This window comes from Gopherus flavomarginatus, chromosome 17, assembly GCF_025201925.1.
Source record: "Gopherus flavomarginatus isolate rGopFla2 chromosome 17, rGopFla2.mat.asm, whole genome shotgun sequence".
Classification (NCBI taxonomy): domain Eukaryota; kingdom Metazoa; phylum Chordata; order Testudines; family Testudinidae; genus Gopherus; species Gopherus flavomarginatus.
In genome coordinates, this window is record NC_066633.1 from 8,808,015 (window position 1) to 8,828,495 (window position 20,481).

The 20,481-nt window shown below is 50.7% G+C and overlaps 1 protein-coding gene across 1 annotated transcript in view; it reads left to right on the plus strand.

The window, feature by feature from the left end:
* Nucleotides 1–20,027, plus strand: part of SARDH (sarcosine dehydrogenase) — a 94,221-nt gene extending 74,194 nt beyond the window's left edge. Inside the window, exons 18-21 of the mRNA XM_050926994.1 lie at nt 8,463–8,625; nt 11,616–11,784; nt 12,391–12,526; nt 19,616–20,027. Coding sequence (XP_050782951.1) covers nt 8,463–8,625; nt 11,616–11,784; nt 12,391–12,526; nt 19,616–19,741 — 594 coding nt within the window. The 3' untranslated portion in view covers nt 19,742–20,027. The remainder of the gene's footprint in view (nt 1–8,462; nt 8,626–11,615; nt 11,785–12,390; nt 12,527–19,615) is intronic.
* The last annotated feature ends 454 nt before the right edge of the window (nt 20,028–20,481 follow it).

The window sequence follows — 20,481 nt, forward strand, 5'->3', positions numbered from 1 at the left end:
TCTAGGGCATCTGTCACCACAGGACAGAGATTGCCCCCAAACATTCCTATCTCACCCTAGAAATCTAGGTGACATTTCCTCAGCATTCAGTCTCCTCTCTGCTGCAACTACTGAAGTCATGTTTTTCCATCAACTTAGAAAGCTGGCAAATGTTGTTTAAGGGATGCAGGTGTATCTAAGTGTCACGGAGTCCCCGGGCGATGCTCTGGAACTGCTCCCCACCAAGCCAGGCAGGACTTTGGGGAGCCTCCTCTCCTTTGGAGCAGACTTGTTCAGGGCAAGAAGCTCACACGTCTTCACCTCCTGGGTCTCTCCTTGGAGCATTCAGCATCCTCTGCCCCTCCGTGCGCTTCCCACAGCGAGTCCACCCCAGCGGGGTCCTGGGGAAGCCACCGGGTTCTGCACCCCCACTTTGCAGTCAGACGTGACTCTCAGCCAGCCAGTAAAACAGAGGTTTATTCGATGACAGGAACAGGGTCTAAAACAGAGCTTGTAGATACAGTGAACCGGACCCCTCGGCTGGGTCCATTCTGGGGGGCAGTGAGCCAGACCCCCAGGTCTGCCCTCCACCCTCGACCCCAGCCAGCTCCAGACTAACAACCCCTCCCAGCCCCTCCTCTCTCCTCAGCCCCTTTCCCGGGCCAGGAGGTCACCTGATCCCTTTGTCTCCAACACCTTCAGCTGGCACCTTTGCAGAGGAGGGGCCCAGGCCATCAGTTGCTAGGAGACAGAGGGTCAGGCATTTAGGTGCACTGGCCCTTTGCTCTGCCAGATACTTAAGAACTGCCATGGGGACACTGAGGCACCAACACAGTACTCAGAGAAAACATTAAGAACTTTCCCAGTTCGTCACATCTCTCCCCCCTTTGAGACCGAACTGAGCGAGGTCACTCCAGCCAGTGACCTGGGGAAGTTCGACCCCACCAACGTTCCTATGGATGCCCCAGCGTCTCTCCCATTCCTTGGTGTGAGTTACACCAGGACAGTCCAGTCTCACGCCCTCCCTTAGGTCGGGTGTGCTTGATGGCACTTGCAAGCAGCATGTGGGAAGGTTTATGCGGCTTGAACCCTTTTGCCATCCCCAATACCCATGTGGTTCAAACTGGGATGGGGTCTTCTCCCAGCACTCTGGGCTGCAATTCGGGCTGTCTTGGTTAAGAGCCCTCAGGTTGGCCTTTGCCAGCTCTGGGCTTGAGCAGCCGCTTCCCACCTTGTGGCTCAGACACAATGCCTCTGCCGTCCCCACCTTACACTTTCCAGCTTTTAATGTCAGTCCCACCTCCTTGAGGCAGCCCAGCCCCCTCTTCACCTGGGACACCTGTTCCTCCCAGGTCTGGCTAAAGATGCACATGTTATCAGTGTCTGCCAGGGCCAAGTTCTCCATCTCCCTCTGCTTGTCTGGAATCTCCCCAGGCCTAGGCATGGGGTGGGCATCGGACACTGTGATGGCTTTAAGCTTCTGATAGCCCCCATAAAACCAAATCTTCCTGTCTCCCTTGGGGATCAGCCCCATGAGTGAGGCCCATGGGCTGTAAAACGGCTGGATCCCATCTAAAGCCAGCATGTTCCTGACCTCTCTCTCCAGGATCTGGGTTGCTTTCCCAATGACTCTGAATGGGGAACACCTGATGGGGAGATTGGCTCCCACCTCAGGGAAGAGATCCCCCCGGGGGTCTTCCCCCTTCTCCATCCAATCCTCCCTCTTCAGGTCCAGGGGTCCCCTCACTCTCCTCCCATCCAGCAGCTCAAATTGGAAGAGCCCTGTGGATTCCTGGAGCACCACCAGCTGCTTCCCGATTCCCCCCAGTTTTACTTCCCCTTGGGGAGCCCATTCCCGGTACAGGAATCCCTTCTCCTGCAGGACTCTGTCCCTGCACCCTTCCCCAAGGGGGTTTGCAGCACTGTGGCCAGCAAGTTCCCTCAGCTTCTCCAAGGAGGGATCCCTCTGCAGCTCGGTCTGGGATTCAGCGGCTGGGGCAGGGAGTGGGACCTGCTTCCTCTCGCTGGCTGGGCCTGGGGTCACAGCCCCCCTGAGCCCTGTCCCTGGTAGCTCCCTTCCTGCTGTGTAATCACTTCCCAGCAGCATGTCTGGACCAGGCAAACCTGTTTGGCAGCTGACCTGCCCTGCCTGGGTGTCCCCCCACTCAGCTGGGGTCTCAGCTCCCCCCATGCTCAGTGCTGCCCTTGCTGTCCCAGTGGGGGCAGGCAGTGAGCTCTCTGCTCTGGTCACAGCATCAGAGCCAGCGTGAGCCCCCTCTCCAGTGTGCAGGGGGGCGGGGAGCATCTCTCCCTCCCACTCAGCCCCAGGGGGCTGGTTACAGGTAGGCAGGTATCCTGAGCCCAGCAGCCCCTCCCCCCTGCCAGCCAGGTCATTTGCATTTTCACTGACCATTTCCATCCTAGCCAATTGGTTCCCTGGATTTGAATTCAAACCCTCGGCCGTTACAGGAGCGGGGCCTGGATCCTGTCCCAAGGGGAGACAGTCACCCCCCAACAGGGCTTCCCAGCCGATGTCCTGGAGAACCCCAACCACCAGCCAGCCCGACCCCTCCTGGGTCTGCACAGGGATCTGGGCCATAGGCAGGGCGAGGGGCTTCACCCCAGGGAACTTCACCCAGGTCCCACAGTCCCTCAGCATCTGGGGTTGCACCACCACAGTTCTCTCTGTCCCAGGGTCTCGCCCCCGCAGGCGTGTTTTCCCACTGACCCCTGGGCAGCCCCCTATGTCTCTCTGCTCCACCATCACCAGTCCACGCTCCTGCTGCTTCTCCTGCAGCTTTTCCTCGGGCTCTTGCTTTCTCTCACGGTCCTCTCGCTCTCTCGGGCTCTGCTCCCATCCCATCCGTCTCCAATCTCCTGATGGGGAACCCAATCGTGAAGACCCTCGTCTGATTGGGGACCAGACTCCCGGGGATGCCTGGCTGATGCTCCAGCTGCTCTCAGATCCTCTTGGAGCCCCATCTGGGCCAGGAATCTGCTCCTCAGAGCGGTGCTTCTCCTTCAACTGCACGATTAACTGTGCCTTGGTGAATTTCCCCATGCGTAACCCTCTCTTTGTGCACAGGATCACAATGTCCTTCTCAAGGAGATGGTGATAGGCCATCACTTCACTGTTCCCAAGTGGCTCTGGACTCACAGGCCTGTGTGCTCTTGGCTCCCCCATGGTTTCCAGGAAGAACCCCTGGTGTGCCAGCCCTTCTTGTGATCACCACCTCTTTGCCAGGGTCGAGCTGCAGACTCCTCCGCCCCTGGGACTGCTCCTGCAATCTCCAGGGGAACCCTGCTACTGCAAAACTCCTTCTCTCTCCCAGGGTCGAGCAGCAAGCTCCTCCGCCCCTGAGACTGCTCGCTGCAGTCCTCAGGGGGACCCTGTTACTCCAACAGTCCTTCTCGCTGGTCACACACTCCCAGAGGTTAACTGCCCCCTGAAACCGTCCCTCTCTGAGCCTTCAGCATGCCTGGTCCTCATTATCCCTCTTTTGTTTTACTGCTCCCCAGTCACTTACTGCAAGCAGCGCCATTCACGGGGTGCAGTACATCCCACCGCTGCCACCAGTTGTCACGGAGTCCCCGGGCGATGCTCTGGAACTGCTCCCCACCAAGCCAGGCAGGACTTTGGGGAGCCTCCTCTCCTTTGGAGCAGACTTGTTCAGGGCAAGAAGCTCACACGTCTTCACCTCCTGGGTCTCTCCTTGGAGCATTCAGCATCCTCTGCCCCTCCGTGCGCTTCCCACAGCGAGTCCACCCCAGCGGGGTCCTGGGGAAGCCACCGGGTTCTGCACCCCCACTTTGCAGTCAGACGTGACTCTCAGCCAGCCAGTAAAACAGAGGTTTATTCGATGACAGGAACAGGGTCTAAAACAGAGCTTGTAGATACAGTGAACCGGACCCCTCGGCTGGGTCCATTCTGGGGGGCAGTGAGCCAGACCCCCAGGTCTGCCCTCCACCCTCGACCCCAGCCAGCTCCAGACTAACAACCCCTCCCAGCCCCTCCTCTCTCCTCAGCCCCTTTCCCGGGCCAGGAGGTCACCTGATCCCTTTGTCTCCAACACCTTCAGCTGGCACCTTTGCAGAGGAGGGGCCCAGGCCATCAGTTGCTAGGAGACAGAGGGTCAGGCATTTAGGTGCACTGGCCCTTTGCTCTGCCAGATACTTAAGAACTGCCATGGGGACACTGAGGCACCAACACAGTACTCAGAGAAAACATTAAGAACTTTCCCAGTTCGTCACACTAAGCACCAAGCATAAACACGTGTCCATTGCGAAAGGGCAAAGGAGCAGAGGCCAGTGAAAGGAAACGAGGTATCTGCTCTCAGAGCCACTTATTTTGCAGCAGGAGAGAAAGTTAGGTGGGAAATTAGCAAAAACTTTCTAACTTGAAGAGTAATTAAGTACGGGAACAGGTTACCAAGGGGGGTTGTGGAATCCCTGTCTTTTTTAAGACCATGTTAGTTAAACACCTGTCGGGCATGATCTAGGAGCTGCCTCAGTGCAGCAGGCTGGACTTGGTGACTTCTTGTGACCCCTTCTAGCCCTACATTTCAATGATCTACGACTGCTTAGTGCCTAGGAGTTCCATGTACTAATGCCAGTCACCGGGTAACTTTGGGGAAGTCGCCTGACCGCTATATTTCCATCTGCACAATGGGGATAGCAGTCCCGACCCTCCAGGGGTGCTGCAAAGCAGTTGGAAATTCGCACATGGAAGATACTCTTAGGGAGAAGTCCACAGGGCTCCAGCTCATTTTAAAGCACACAGGCCCTTGAACTTATCCTTATCTTCAGGGACCTTTGAGCTGGGCCCCGACGATAAGTATTTCTTAAAGGAATCAAGCCCTCGCCATTCTGGCAGTGCATTTGGTTTTGTGTTTGCGTTTCCCCACTGTCATTCTGTTTGCTTCTCCCTCTCTGTCTTTGCTGGGATCCTTTCGCTTGCTGAGGTCTCTGAAATGGAATAATACATTTCCATTTCCGTTAGGGTTGCAAACTGGGTCAGAAAAGCGGAAAACAAAACAGTGCATTATCCACCCGTAGCCTCTTAGAGGATTCGCTAGGAGTACACTGTTCTAAGCACAGGGCTGCCTGCCCACTCATACGATGGGCAGCGTGTTACAAGAGTTTGAGCCATGGATCCAAATGCATCAGAACTTCGGCGCGGTTTGGATCTGGGTCAAAATCTTACCGCTCTGGCGTGTCCCGTTGAATGAAAGAACACTGCAGACAATGGAGAGCTGGTCCATAGACTCTCTGGAGATTCACTGAGGATGCATTGGTGGGGAGGATGAAGTCCAAAGGGGGATCTTGCCACTGATTTTGATGGGAGTTGGTTCAGGCCCCTTGAGGCCAGCTGATGGGGTGACATTGGCCCCAGCCCTGTGGGAGCACACTAGCCAGTCTGCCATCGTAGGCCTGGTCTCCCAGTAGAGGGGCTTAGGGCTAGGCAGGTGCCCCTAGAACGGCTGGGTGAAACAAAGACCATGCAGAACAAAGAACGAATCTGCATTGGCTCAGCCTGCTGGGTGGGTAGGGTTGGGGTGTGAGGGTGGATGTTGAGGGGAAAGGGAGTTCATACCGGGATGCCTGGTGGATCCCACAACTTTAAAAAAAAAAAAAGAAAGAAAGAATTGAAAGGAAATTTAGTAACTGAAGAGCAGCACAGCTCAGATTAAAAGGGAAATACTCAGGGGAGGTGTCCAGGCTGGGTCTAGCCACAGCCACCCTGGAAAGTTTTGGGAACACAGCCTAACAAGGTGTCCGAGGGCTCATCAGCCAGTAAGTGGGATATCGTTGAGAGTCTCATTGAAGCCCATCTCCGTCCTAAGGGGGAAGTGCAGCTGGGCTGGAGACAGGGGCCATTCTTACAGCCATGCACATGTAGAACCAAGTTCCAGCACCTCTGAGACAGAAAGAACCCCAAGCTAATAAACTCCGTCTGTGAGCTGGATATGGAGAGAGCAGGATCTGCCTGTTTGATGTTTTGCACAGAATATGGAGGAGGCGGGAGGAAAGGGGAAGGAAAAGATGAGCCACCTCATAAATTCATCTTTGCTGTCTTCCTTTGCATAGTTCTGGTGAAGTCATGGCATTTCCTCTCATCAAGCTAATTTTGGCAACAAAAATAATGCTTCAGGACAGATCATCAGTTAGTGTAAATTAGAGTGACCAGATGTTCCGATTTTATAGGGACAGTCCTGATTTTTGGGTCTTTTTCTTATCTAGGCTCCTATTACCCCCCAACTCTTGTCCCAATTTTTCACATTTCCTGTCTGGTCACCCTAGTGTAAATGGATATAGGTCCATAGAAGGATAGAGCTGGGAGTCAGGATTCCTGGGTTCAATTCATCACAGTCCCACGAGCTCACTGTTTGTCCAAGGGCAGCACAGTTCACTTCTCTATGCCTCAGTTTACCCATCTGTAAAATGGAGGTAGCATGGAGCTGTGTTGATTTGCTGGTCTCTTTGTGCCTGCCCAGTCCTTTTCGTCCACAAGTCACAAATCACATTACAAATTGGTAAGTAAGGAATAATTAGCCCAATTATACAGAGGGGTAAACTGAGGCACAGAGAGGTAGTACAACTTGCCCAGTGGCAAATTGAACCTAAGGGTCCTGACTCACAGCCCTGTGCCCAGCACACTAGACCTTAGTTGCCACCCAGCTACGTGCATTGGGCTTTAACCTCCATCTGGGTGGCTGATTAAAGAGCTTGTACAGAGTGGGGAACACGTGGAAAACAAATCGCTGTTAGAAAAGACAAGGCTTGTTCAAAGGCTGCCCTTTCCGTGCACCATCCTCAGGGCTACGCATAAATCACAGAGATGCCCTTTGAAATGCATGAGCCCAAGAAAGGGAGAGGCTGTCAAAATAATTTGACAGCAAAACTGGCGTAAAAATTGACCTTTCTGAATAAACTTGGTTGCCTAAAAATGTTCCTGACCTGCAGGGGAAATTACCTTGACTATCCTTGAGTTCCTGCACCCAATGCACACTCCCTCCTCAAGCAGGAGTGCTCTTAGGTGACTTTGATCTTACATTAAATTGATTCTCCATGCAAGGCTTAGTTCCAGGATCCTCTTGACATTTCTCTCTAAACTGCTTGTGGCGCTGAAAGTGACGAAAGGAAACTCCCCCATCCTGCCTGCAAGGCAACAGATCCCAGACAAAAATAAAGCTTGTTTCATAGCACCGAAAGCATGTCAAGAGTGTTTAGATGCATGCACATAGCTTACATTTCTCAGCACCTTTCCTCTGGTTTAGTCTGTCAGGGTGAGCCATGGAGTTTGTAGGGGCCAGGAGAACTTTTACAGGTCCTCTGATACACGTCTCCTCCAGAAGCACAGCTCCCCCAAAGACCTCGCTGGAGGATTGCTTCAGGACTTCTCAGTGTGGAACAGTGCCTCCAATACTGAATGGCCAACATACCAGTAGGATTTGAAACTAGGACTTCACTATAAGCCTCTAACATTTAAGGAGTGACTCCCTCAGCTGGCAGTTGTAGTAGACTCTTTCTTGTTATATAGATTAGACGGGCATAAAGCCCCACACTGAAGGTTCCAGTAGAACTGTTGGGTGATGAATAGTCCTATCCAAAAGGATGACCCAGCCTTGCCTAGCTTATAAAATAAGATTTGGTCAACAGCCAAAGGTGATACAGCAGAAAATGTATTGGTTGTAACAGCAGATCTGTCACTTGATGAATGTGATTTGTGTGTTGTAGATTGACTGGTTTGGAGGGAATACAACAAAAGATTCAAGGTCCGAGCTCAGAATCATTTGTTCAGTGGTCAGTGGTGGCCTCATGATCCAAAGATTGTGTCTTCCAGGAGCAATAAGCATTAGGAGCTGATGAACAAAAGATATAGAAAGGTGATACTGGTTTCACACAAATGTCTGTAGTAGTAAAGAAATAAGAAGAATAAAGAGATCAGAGGAAACCGGTTTTATATAAATAGGACTAATCCAAGAAAGTGCTGTCCAAAGACTTCCACAAGAAGTTATCAATACACTACTTAGGTCTTTTCACCTGGCGATCTCAAAGGAGGTAAGTGCCATTGTACAGATGAGGCAAAGAATAGTAAATTATCAGAGGGGTAGCCGTGTTAGTCTGGATCTGTAAAAGCAGCAAAGAGTCCTGTGGCACCTTATAGACTAACAGACATATTGGAGCATGAGCTTTCATGGGTGAATGCCCTTGCATCCAACGAAGTGGGTATTCACCCACCAAAGCTCATGCTCCAGTACGTCTGTTAGTCTATAAGGTGCCACAGGACTCTTTGCTGCTTTTACAGAATAGTAAATGGTGCATCCATACACACAGCAGGTCACTGGCAGAGCTGCAAATAGAATCAGGTCTCCCGACTCCCAGCCCTGTGCCCTATCCCCTGGACCACACTGCCCCACTCTAGAGTACTTGAATGAAAGGAAACAACAAGGCCAGTGATTCTGATCTTTTGTGTTTCACAGGTACGAGCCATGAGGCTGTCGTTTGTGGGTGAGATGGGCTGGGAGCTGCACGTGCCCAAGCAGGACTGTGTGCGGGTTTATCAGGCTGTGATGAAGGCAGGTGCCGGGCACGGCATTACCAACGCCGGGTACAGAGCCATCGACTCCCTCAGCATTGAGAAAGGTTTCTCAGGAGAACTTGCTTTTCACCTGTACTAGCATGTGTTGCTCTGCTGTCACCTGGTGGGGACAATGCACTGAGGCAAGCAAAGAAAGATGGTGGACTTCCTGCCATCTGTCCCTCTGCCCCTGTGGGCAGGCCTTGGAAAGTTTGAGTTTGGGCTTGGTTCAAATAAACCTCCCAGGAGTTCCCGTTTCCTTCAGGGAAATCCAGCTGCCCCCAACGCTTTGCACAGTGATCCTGGGGGAAGCCAGGTAACCTTATCCCCCATCCATGGCCAGGGGTTTTCCAGCTTCAAGGACAGGCCAGTGCGCCCCTCCGTAAAGCGTTGATAACTAGGGGTGGACCACGTGGCTGGGATGACCCAGATCCTCACTGAGTTCTCCCTTAACATTGGTCTCGTGTTAAGGGCGAATGTTTTAGCTAAGCTTATTGGCCTGTCACCAGTTAGGGACCAAAAGCAAAGGGGGGAGGGATGTGTGGGGTTATTTGACTGTATTTCACTGGCCTCTTCTTTAGCATTTAGCCATTAAAATAGAAAGGGTCTGAGGGAAAGGATTGTTGAGGGTGTGAGTCACTTAGAGAGACTGTTTGAGAGAGTGAGGGAGAGAGAGTGATGCTCCTAGATTGGATTGAACCTTCCTTAGGGAGTCCACTAAAAATCTCCTGGCACAAAATGAGGCTTTGGGAAAGGGGAAACCCTTTTCTCTCTTTCTGTGAGGAAAGGTCATCTGCATTCAGGAAAACTTTAATCTGAGTCAGGGTTAAGTTCGATGCAGTTCTAGCACCCTGGTCACCTCCGAGACGGGTTAAAAATCTGTTTGACGTTGGGGATTTAGACTATGAAAAAGGAACATGAAAAACTCAGATGGGTCATTCTCCCCTCATGGGAAGCAAGCAACTCCCATTGACTCTGTAGGGGTCACTCATATCCAGCTCCTTGTACCTCCCTCCTCGCCACAGTCTCCAAGTTCCTCCTAGACATTCACGGATTTATCCTCACTGCCCCCCTGCCCAGGAGGGAAAAAGCAACGCCATTTCCCAGAGCAGAGGCACAGAGAGAGGACGTGTTGTGCACAGGGTTGCACACACAGCCTGTAGCAGAGCTAACAATTGAACTCCATTCTTCTGAGTCCCAGACCTCTACCTTAACCACGAGCTCCTCCAACATCCCCTCAGCAGTGGGGAACAGGGCCCCCAGGCTAATAAGCCTATCCAGTATTTCCTCCTCATGCCCAGGCACCATTTCCATGACTCAAACCTCCTAGTACTCCTCCAGCCTCCTTGCCCATGTGCGTGTGCGCACACACACACACACAACCCTACACCCACACACAGAGGATATTGATGTTTCTTGTTTCGCTGGTCCCTGACAGCTAGTTTGTTCGGCATGTTTATTCATTACCCTCCAGTGGAATGGAGTTTTTATCTGCTTTTCCCTCAACTCTCCTGTTTTGTTCCCAGGGTGCTCCCCTGCAGCTCATTCCTTCTGTGGCTCTTTGGATGGCACAAAGTGTCCTTGCTTGACTCCGAGAGCTAAAGCCAAGAGTGGCTGTAGGGTTGGAGGAGCCCATCTGAATAAAATCAGAGGGATGTTTAGAAAAGCACCCAGTTCCCTTCCCTACCTGGCATCCTTTTTCTGTCTCAGCACTTCCTGCCCCAGGCCGCAGACCAGAGGCACCAAAAAAAAACCCCAAAGAGGCCATTTTCTGGCCAAATGGGAAGCAGGAAGTAGCTGAAATCTTCAGAGTGAGCACCTACCTAGGAGACTTCTGGGCCAGCTTTGCAAATGGCTGGAGAATTCAGAGAAGCACGTCTAGCTCCAAGGGCTTTTCCATCCTGGGCCTCCCAACCTGTAGATTCATCCGTCGCCCTTGAGGTGGGATCTAGTGCCTAGAGATGCTCAAGAAATGGGGGAATTTACCCACTATATATGTATATATATATATTTAAAACAAAAACTAAACATGTTTTGTCTTTGTTAAAAAAAAGTCAGGTTTGAACTGAAAAATCAACACCCACCCCATAAAAATAATTTTGGAAATGTCCGTTTTGACAAAAAAGATGTCTCCCCCGCACCCACCCCCCCACATCCCTTCTTGATGGAAACATTTCAACCAGTTCTGCTAGATCCTTGTGTTTCTTCTAGGGCTGATGAAGATGAGGTGGTCCATGGGGTGGGGGAGGGTGAGGTACTCCAGAGGGGCGCTGGTGGATGTGACGTGCTGGGGAGGGGTGAAATACTCCAGAGGGAGGTGGGGTCTGGGTAGTACTCTGGGTGGCCGGGGGGGGAGGCAAGGTTTGCGGTCGGGGGAGATGTTTTTCATGGAGGAGAAGAGTATTAATGACCACATGCTCTCCCCTAGAACAATCCCTGCTGGTCCATCCTTGGTCACGAGAGACTCCCAGGGAACAGGGCCTACATAAGGGGATCCCCAGTGGGCATAAAATGGCTGGAACAGCTCTGTGGCCACACCTGTGCAGTTCCTGAGTGGGGGTGTTCTGGGGCACTCTGTGAGGAAGTGAGAACATGGTTGGAGCACACAGAATTCCAGCTGCTCACAGCCCTCAGGGAGTCATCAACAGCTTGACTGTAACTTAGAGCATTCCTGTGGTTGCTCTGACTTACTCTGTAGTCCAGGGAGGCTCCAAGAATTCAGTGAGGCCAGAGATGTCTCAAGCCACCTTTGGCTGTTCGCCGTCCATTCCCAGGCCCAGTGCAGGAATGGAGCACCAGAGGATTGGGACCGAGAGAGGCTGCCTTCTCCTCTAGCTGCAGGAGGGAATGCTGCAGCAAGAGAGGAGCGTGACAGAGGAGCTGCCTCTCATCTCACTGTCCCTGAACAAGCCAAGGGTGAAGCAGGGCCAGACTGAGCACTTGGGGGTTCAAGTGCTTTGTTCTCCCCACACTGGCTCTCCTAGGCCTTGTTATGACTGGGGAGAAAGGAGAAAACAGTCGGGGAGACCCATGATGGTTCTGTCGTTCTCTGCAGGGTACAGGCACTGGCACGCGGATCTGCGTCCTGATGACACCCCCCTAGAAGCAGGCCTGGCCTTCACTTGTAAACTCAAGTCCAGCATCCCCTTCCTTGGACGGAAAGCGCTAGAGATACAGAAAGCAACAGGAGTCCTCCGGCGCCTGGTCTGCTTCACCATTGATGAGTAAGTACGACCACCCCTGGGCTGGGCTTTCTATCGGTGAGCTTTGCCTGGGTGTATTAAATACAACAATCACTCTGGTGCTTGTGATCCAACTTTAACCAGAAAGAAGATTCTGCCCCACACGCCAGCAAGAAGCTCATCCACAAACTCCCTCTGCCCGTTTTCTCTGCTCTTGTGGAAATGGGTGGGGTTATCAACCAACCAAAATAGCAGGGGATTTTGCAAGTCAGGATGGAGGCACATTGTCAGAGCTGTGTGTATGGCCGAGGACTGTAATCCCTGGGGTAATGTGTCAGGTTAAAGTGCACTGGCAGAGCTGGGTAGGTTCCAGGCCTGGAATAGCAGAATGCTGGAGGTTAGGACTCTGATGCAAGGCCTCGTGTGGAAGCCGAGGACTGGAATAACAGGGGGCGTGAGATGTATTGGCAGAGCACTGTTTAGGAAGCTAGCACAGAGCCTGCCTACATGCACAATGCGTTCCTGTGGTCAGCACGTTTAGCCCCTTTATTTTCTATAACAACTCCCCTTGGTAAAACCCAAGAATGGCAGGGAACTGCCCTGCTGAGCTGCTGTCTGCTAAAGGTCTGCCCTGTTCTGGTCCTGCAGGAAGGTGCCTATGTTTGGACTGGAGGCCATCTGGAGAAACGGCAAAGTAGTCGGACACATCCGGAGGGCAGATTTTGGATTTGCCATCAACAAAACCATTGCCTACGGGTACATCCGTAACCCTGATGGAGGACCAGTGAGTATAGCGGAATATGGTGCCTCCTGGGGTCCCATGCCATGTCAGCTGTGTTAGCATCCCAAAATGACCCGGTTCTACCTAGAGCTATATCAGAGTGGCTGAAGGGTGGCTGAACTTGCAGTCCCTTCTAGCCCTGTAGATTCACTGATTCTAGGACTGGAAAGGACCTCGAGAGGTCATCGAGTCCAGTCCCCTGCCCTCATGGCAGGACCAAATACTGTCTAGACCATCCCTGATAGACATTTATCTAACCTACTCTTAAATATCTCCAGAGATGGAGATTCCACAACCTCCCTAGGCAGTTTATTCCAGTGTTTAACCACCCTGACAGTTAGGAACTTTTTCCTAATGTCCAACCTAAACCTCCCTTGCTGCTCCCTCCTATGATTCTGTGACTCTAGGAATTGGTTGCAAAGTTACCAAGTTGTCTCATTAGAAAATAAATCCAAACCAAACAAACAAAAATCTAAAGGCATCATTCTGACAATTTCCAAAGAAAACGTTTCAATATTTTGGTTTGAAATGACTTTTCCTTTCAACGTTTACTTCAGTTTTATTGTTAAAACATTTTTAAAGTTTAAAAAGAAATCCAAAAAGAAATAATGTTCCATTTCAGGGTGAACAAAACGTTTCCTTTGACCTGACACTAATTTTTTCTGATCTTTTTGGTTCACTGAAAATTACAAAACATTTCCATGTCAGGTTGAATTGAAACTGATTTTAGATTTTTTGGCAGGGTCAGCGATCCAAACTATTGGCACTACTCTAGTTCTCGGTGTCTGGGGAGAGATGGGTCTTCAGGGGGGACATGAGCTGAGAGAGAGGAGTAGCCTAGCTCAAGAAACATGTTTTTAGTGTAGGGAGCAGCTTGGAAGAAGGAAGCCTGGAGATTCAGACAAATGGTGTGTTGAGGTTGACAGTGCTGGCAGAGTGCAGGCTGCAGCCAGGGAGGGGAAACAGAAAGACACAAGGACAGTGAGAGAGGAAGGATCAGAATTATGCACACATCCATGAGTGGAGAATGCTGTGTTTCATTCTCCGAGTCAGAAGATTTGCAGGGGGAGAAAGCGTAACATTGATTTTTTTAAAAAAAACCTCACACATGCACACTAATCTTTAAAGAGAGAGCGCTAACACTGATCTGGGCACTGAAGGATTGCAGAGTCTCCTCGCATCTCTTCAAAGTTCTTAGCTTGTATTAACCAGAGCGAAGAGATTCCGAAGAACGAGAGATGGGAGCAGTTTAGCGACAAACAGCTTTCTCTCTAGTGACTCCCATGCTGTTCTCTTGCACAGCTCCGTCTCCAGACTCACTCACAGGTGCAAGCTAGAACATTAACTGCAACAATATATTAGCCCTATTTTGATTCTAGGAACTTCTGTCCAACAGAAATGCAGCAGGCACTTAGCCTGAATAGCCTCATGGGGCGGGGGAAGGGTGGGGACTCTACTTAACCCATGTGCTATAGACTGAGAGATACTTACACCTTTATGAGGGAGTATTGAGGTGGGAAGACTGAAGATAAAATCCCGAGGGACCAACTTAACCTCAAACATATATGATAATGCAGGCAAGAAATAGCTGATAAATTGGTGGTTGGTTTTAGATCACTTGGTTTTTAATCCTGTGGCAATGACAGGGAGGCTCTCGAGCCATGCGATTTTATGGTCCAGTTCATTGCTTTCCTATCCCCAAACCAAATTTTCCCTTGCCTATTGTTTCTCGTCATGGAGTATCCTCCCTTCCTTCCCTACTGAGCCTAGAAGAGGGCAGCCTGGTGCAGTGAACGGACTCCTGTCACAGATGACAGAGAGCTTTCCAGCCTCATCCATTCACTCTCCCTCTCTCTCCTGGCATCTCGTAATGGGATAGGCACCTGGAGCAGGTGGAGCCTTGACATCAAAAGGGTTTGGAGAAAAGAGTTCTGACTCTCTACTTCATGCCTGATGGCTGAGCCCCATGGGCTGATGACTCTGCGTGTGAGAGCAAGCGAGCATGCAAATAATGTGGGATCATATCTCTATGGAAAAATCACAGCTCTGTTCTCCGTGGGCTCTGTCCTTTGTAATCAGGGGCGGCTCCAGGCACCAGTCAGGAAGTGCGTGTCTGGGGCGGCAAGCCCCGGGTGGTGGCCTGCCGGTCGCTGTGAGGGCGGGAGGCAGGCAGCTTTTGGCAGCATGCCTGCAGGAGGTCTGCCGAATCCTCATGACCAGTGGACCGCCCGTAGGCGCGCCGCCAAATCTGCATGACCAGTGGACCGCCCGTAGGTGTGCCACCAAATCCGCGTGACCAACGAACTTCCCGCAGGTGCGCTGCCGAAAGCCACCTGCCTGCCGTGCTTGAGGTGGCAAAAATCATAGAGCAGCCCCTGTTTGCACTCATTGCATTCCCTGTGGGTTAGAGGGCGATCCTGATGGGGCATTGCCTTTAGCTGGGTTGTCACTAGTAGAGGAGAAAGTAGGGGGAAAAAATTAGGAACATGGTCCCAGGTACTGGCTAGAAGCCCAGACTTAAAATACACAATCCTCGAGTCTTCTCATTCCACCTACTCTGTGGAAAGGAAGTTTCTTTTACACAGGAATTCAGTGTTCACCAATGCAAATCCCCTGTAGCAGAGGTGGAATTTTAAAGGCCCTGGGCTGTAGCTTTAAAATGAATACAATGTAGATGGGGCAACCAGAGGGAGTGGCTTAGTGGTGGGAGATGTGTAGAATTAATTCACATTGCTGCTATTCAGGTCTGCTCCTTCCTGCCACCCAGAAACTGTTGACCTTTACAGAGAGGCCGCATTAAAAGGGGTGTGAATGCTTCCAACAGAGAGAGAGATGAAAAGTGGTGAATCAGAGATTAGAAAGCTGCCACAGAAGAAATTTGTTTGCTTTTAATCTCGTTACATTGGAGTCTGCAATATTAGTGTGAAACCACATTGCACGATTCTGGGCAGACAGGCTCTGGAGTGCACAGCAACTGTAGTGGAGAATGGGCAAAAGTGCTGCATTGGGTATTACAGCCAGGCGCTTAGGGACAGAGCTGAACGTGGAAGAAATACTGAACAAACACACATGCTTGAGTTGTGTTTAAGGAAGCCAAACTAAGCCTCAGTTGAGATAAAGGATTCCCAAAGACTTGCACTTTTCAAGAAGGGTCCTGTTAGTGAAATGAAAATTATTCTACAAAATATCAAGCTGTTCTCAGTTACATTCCTGCACCCTGTTGAAGTCAGGTATAAGTTAGAATGTGAGTTGCAACAATGCATCATCACTTGCCAGTGTTACCAAAGGCAGGAGAACTATGTTGGTGAGAACAGAATTTGACCTCCCCCATTTTTTCCAGGAATTGCTTATACAGCCCCTGCTACTGTAGTTCATACCTCACATCTTTAATGGAGTTATCCTCACATCACCCTGTAAGGCATCGCAGTGCTATTATACCCATTTTACAGATGAAGCACAGAGGAGCTAGTAAACTTGCCTATGGTCATACAGCAATTCTCTGGTGGAGAAGGGAATTGAACGCGTCTCCTGAGTCATAATGAACAACCTTCCCACTGAGTCATTCTCCTTTTCAGCCTGTTATAATGAAAATGTAGTAATAACCCTCCAACCTGTTCTTGCTTCCAGGCATGATGACACTTTGATGCCACATGGTGATGTTTTGACACATCATATTATGACAGGCTCTCACAATGCCTAAATATGTCTGGTCAAGTGAACTCATTTAGCAGCAACTGTAGGTACAGGGGGAAAGGAGCCTGGGAAATAGGCTCTGGTGAATACACAAGAATTTTTGCAAAAACTCATCAGTTCATCTGGTGCTAATTTGCACCGTTACTGCTGGCAATGGGGGACTTTTCACCCCAGGCAGCAGTTGCAAATTATTACAGCACCAACAATAAACATCACAGGAAAATATCAGTTTTCAGAGGCCAAAGTCGATAAAGCTTGTGCTAAACTCTCAAGAGGGTGTGAGTGAAGCCTCAGATTTGAAGCTGGTAAGAGTCTCAGGAGCTGCTTACTTCTCTTTGAAGTGATGTATCGCTGCCTCTTGGTCAGGTCTTGAGACCGTGCAGGCTTTCTGAGGAGCTGCCTTGGGCTAGTTGTTTTCCCTTTAGCAGCCAGTTCTCCTCCCAGTGCAGGGAAAAGTGAGTGGAAGAGAAAGCAGAGTCCATCTGCATGCCCAGTGCTGCAGAGTTAACCCCTCAAGCACCTTGGGAAGTGCAAGTACAGCCAGAACCTAAGTTAGCCACAGTTCGGATCCAGACAGCATTCAGCCGCTGGGATTCCGATAAAGGATTCCACTTTGGGCCCATTTCTAGAATAAATGCTCTGTTCTCTTAGCTTGGCTTCCTTTTCTTCCTCTTTTGTTTGGTTTCCTCCTGCCTGTAACGTCTCACACCTCTGCCTGCCGTCACCATGAGCCTTCTCTTTCCTCCCTGAAACTGACATCGGGATCTTTAGCGAAGCCCACGAGGTGGCCGGGATGTATGTGAGGAGAGGACTGGCCCCTCCCGTGCATAAAGAGTTGGAGAGACAAACATACATTGAACTAGAACCCCCCAGGTAGTCCAGTTGCTCAGCTCTCCCCATTCAAACACCCACCATAAAGAATTCTTTCATTTGGCAGCACCAGCAAAGTCATTTTCAAAACGACTCCTGCCCCCTCTGTCCTCGAGGGCCTTTTCAGGCGACGTTAACCCCCAATTAAAGCGATCAGGCCTGGCAATCAGCAAGGCACTTCATACAGGTGGTCTTTCTTTACGGGCCCCCAACCTTGTCAGCTTCCATTGTGCAGCAAGTGCTGCCTCCCGTCAGCGGCACCAGCTCCAAGGCCTCCTGCAGAAAGGCATAGTTCCCTGAGCAGATGTTAACGTACAGCCTTAATCTCTCTGCTCGGTAGGATAACTCCTGCCTGATTTTCATGGTAATTGCCACTGCAGGAGGAAGCGGTGAGTTTTGCATGTGCGCGCTGTGCAGCTTGACACGCTGATGGATGCCAGCGCAGATCAGCTACCCTAAGGCGGGATGGCAGGATACCTTCCAGATGAATTCTTTCCATGATGCAACTCCGGGACCAGCGAGGTGTGGCTGTGCCCTGCCATGTGAAGGACTCACGTTCTATGCTGGGTCCAAGTTTCTTTCTCCTGGACGCACTGCAGACTTGATAGCATGCTCCCTCGCCCCATCTCCCCTGCCCCAGCCATCACGCCCATGCTCAGTGTGCCCTCTGGAGACTGGCATCTTCAGGGGAGAAAAATAACTCATGGCCCTGCCATGCCAATGCCCTCCCCAGATCACAGGGCAATCCTAAGACCCATTCAGCACTGCCCCAGCCAATCAAGAGCTGGAAATGTATCCTTTCCTGTTCTTGGTCATTGTCGCTGGCCAAGGTAGGACTCCATTAGCCCCATCCTGCCCTGGTCACTCATTCAGCCTCCTAGTGATGCTATTAAACCTGCAGGCATTGCATAGTGCTAGCTGCTCCAGTTTACAAGGCAGTGTTGCTGGCTCCTGTGCACACCTGTTATTTGCGGAGTGTACTGAAATAAATCCATAGCCCCTTTGAATTTTCACAATGGCTACAATGCTGCACAACATGGATGCAAATGAGGATACAATCCATATCTTCTGGCTCCCAATGTTCAAGCCGTTCCACTCTCCATTAGCTTGTAGCAGTATGGGACATATGACACAAATTGGAGCAGGTCTGATTCCATCCAGTGGAGGGCAGCGGTGTACACACACAACACACACAAGCCAGTATCTTCCAGTTTTTGATAGCTATATGTCTGTATGTAATAATTATAATTTGCAGCTCTATAGCACCTTTTCATCCAAAGATCTCAAAGTGCTTTGTGAAGAATTCCCTGCCCAAGCATTTTGTCTTACAGATGAGTACACTGGGGTACAGCGAGAGGAAATCACAAGCTAATAGCTGCACAATGAGTCTGCAGCAGAGCTTGGAATGGACCCCAGTGAGTGGCTGGCTGTGTGTATCTGTGTCCATACGCCAAGCCTTCCTTTTGTCTGAAGCTCTTCACCTGACAACCAAGGCTCCCACTGCACCCTCATGTTACAGCCCCACCACTGTAGATGGGGTTGCAGAGGTAGAGGTGGTGAACAGCAGGGAAAGGCAGCAGCCCAGACAGCACAGCTGGACCTGCCAGAACACTGGAGTGTTCTCTGAGCTAGTAGGAGTAAAATAATGTTCACTGCAGGGTCTTTTGCCCTTTGGCTGGCTAGTCACATTGCCAACAGGGATTTTCAATCGATCAGAAAATGATTCCGAACAGCTTCAACAAACGTAACACAAGTGTCTCGTATCAGCCGGTGCTGTGCTAGGCAAGCGGCCCTCATCTGCACCAGGATCTCCAGTGCACGGGTTGTGCTCTCTCCTCATGTTCAGTGCAATCCAGCCAGGTGGGGAGCAGCTGGGGAACCTGCTTTTCTAACAGGTTTGTCTTCAGGAGGTTATACCCGTAATATGCTCTGTGGTTACCCAGGTGCTCTGGAGTAGAACTCAATTTGACTTTCATTTTGCCTGGTTTTAAATTCAGTTTGCTTTAGATTCTATGAAAGAAAAAATTGAGCTTTTAAAATCTACATGCCTTCCCTTTTGGAACTCTCCGGGAAGGACTGTGAGCAGCACCAGACCCGGGAAAAGAAATCACTCCCCTACTCCTGTATCTCTAGCCCAAGCACTTCCAGCTTCTTCCATACTATGCCTTGACAAGCGTGTCCGTTCCCCATGGCTCCCTGACCCTTCTGCTGTAACTGCTAGGCAGGCCACCAGCAGTTCTGGCATGGAGACCTGAGCTGAGATCACCAACTCTTTATACCGAACAGGTGAGAGACAGTAATGGCTTTTGGATATTATCAGTCCAGACTGGAGTTGAACCAGCAACTTAGAAGCAAAAAGGTGGCAGAGCCCAATCCTCTTAGCCCTCCACACAGGAGCTGATAGCAAGCCTCCAAACACACTAATGTTCTGGGGCATGACCGTAAAACGCTGCCACGCTTGTTTAACTGAGCGGGAGAGAAGTGTGGGGGAGCCCATATAGCAATGTCTTTGTCCTGTCCCCACCGCAGGTCTCGCTGGAGTTTGTGAAGAGTGGTGAATACATGCTGGAGAGGATGGGAGCTACCTATCCTGCCACAGCCCATACCAAGTCACCGTTCGATCCGGAGAACAAGAGAGTCAAGGGGATCTACTGAGAGACAGTGAGCACTCAGGACTGTGGTTGTAGAGTGAATCATGCACCAGTGCTAGTGAAGGGCTGAGGGAGGGAGGTGGATATTAACAGCTGACTGTCCAGACTCATGCAAGTAAAGCCTCCCCACTGCAATGATGACTTGGCATCTTCCAAAGCTCCCAAATCTGTCTTCGCTAGAGGACCACACCATTGTGTCTGCTCAGACCTTGAAGAATGCTGCACATTCTCTCTGGCTCTGTCCTGGGGACTCTGCTCTTTTCATTGTATTGGAAACAATAAAGCTCATGGGGTGCTGAAAAACATGGTATTGGGGACTCCTAACTATTTGCAGATCTCCTCTACTGGGACACGTATGGCATACCTAGGCCACAGACGCTACCCACAGAAATAAATGGGTTTGATGGAGAGGAGATTTTGCTCCCTTTCCCCACCCTTTTATCTATAGCAGCTCCCCGGCCCTTGATGCACCTCGCAGCCTCCAGGGCTCTTGTCAGCATTTACCCTTCAATGATAGTTAGGGATGGACACGTGTGATCTACCATCTCCAAAACTGCGAGGGCAAGAAGATATCAAAGGGCCAAATTCTCCTTCCCCATGCAAAGCCAGCGTGAAAGGACATTGCACAGGGAAGCCAGGCAAGGTCTGGAGGGGATAGAATCCACTTCCTTCAACTGGGATCCAGGGCATGGCATTGCCACACAACTTGTAGCATGTCTGGGCATTGGATGTTCAGGGCATCTT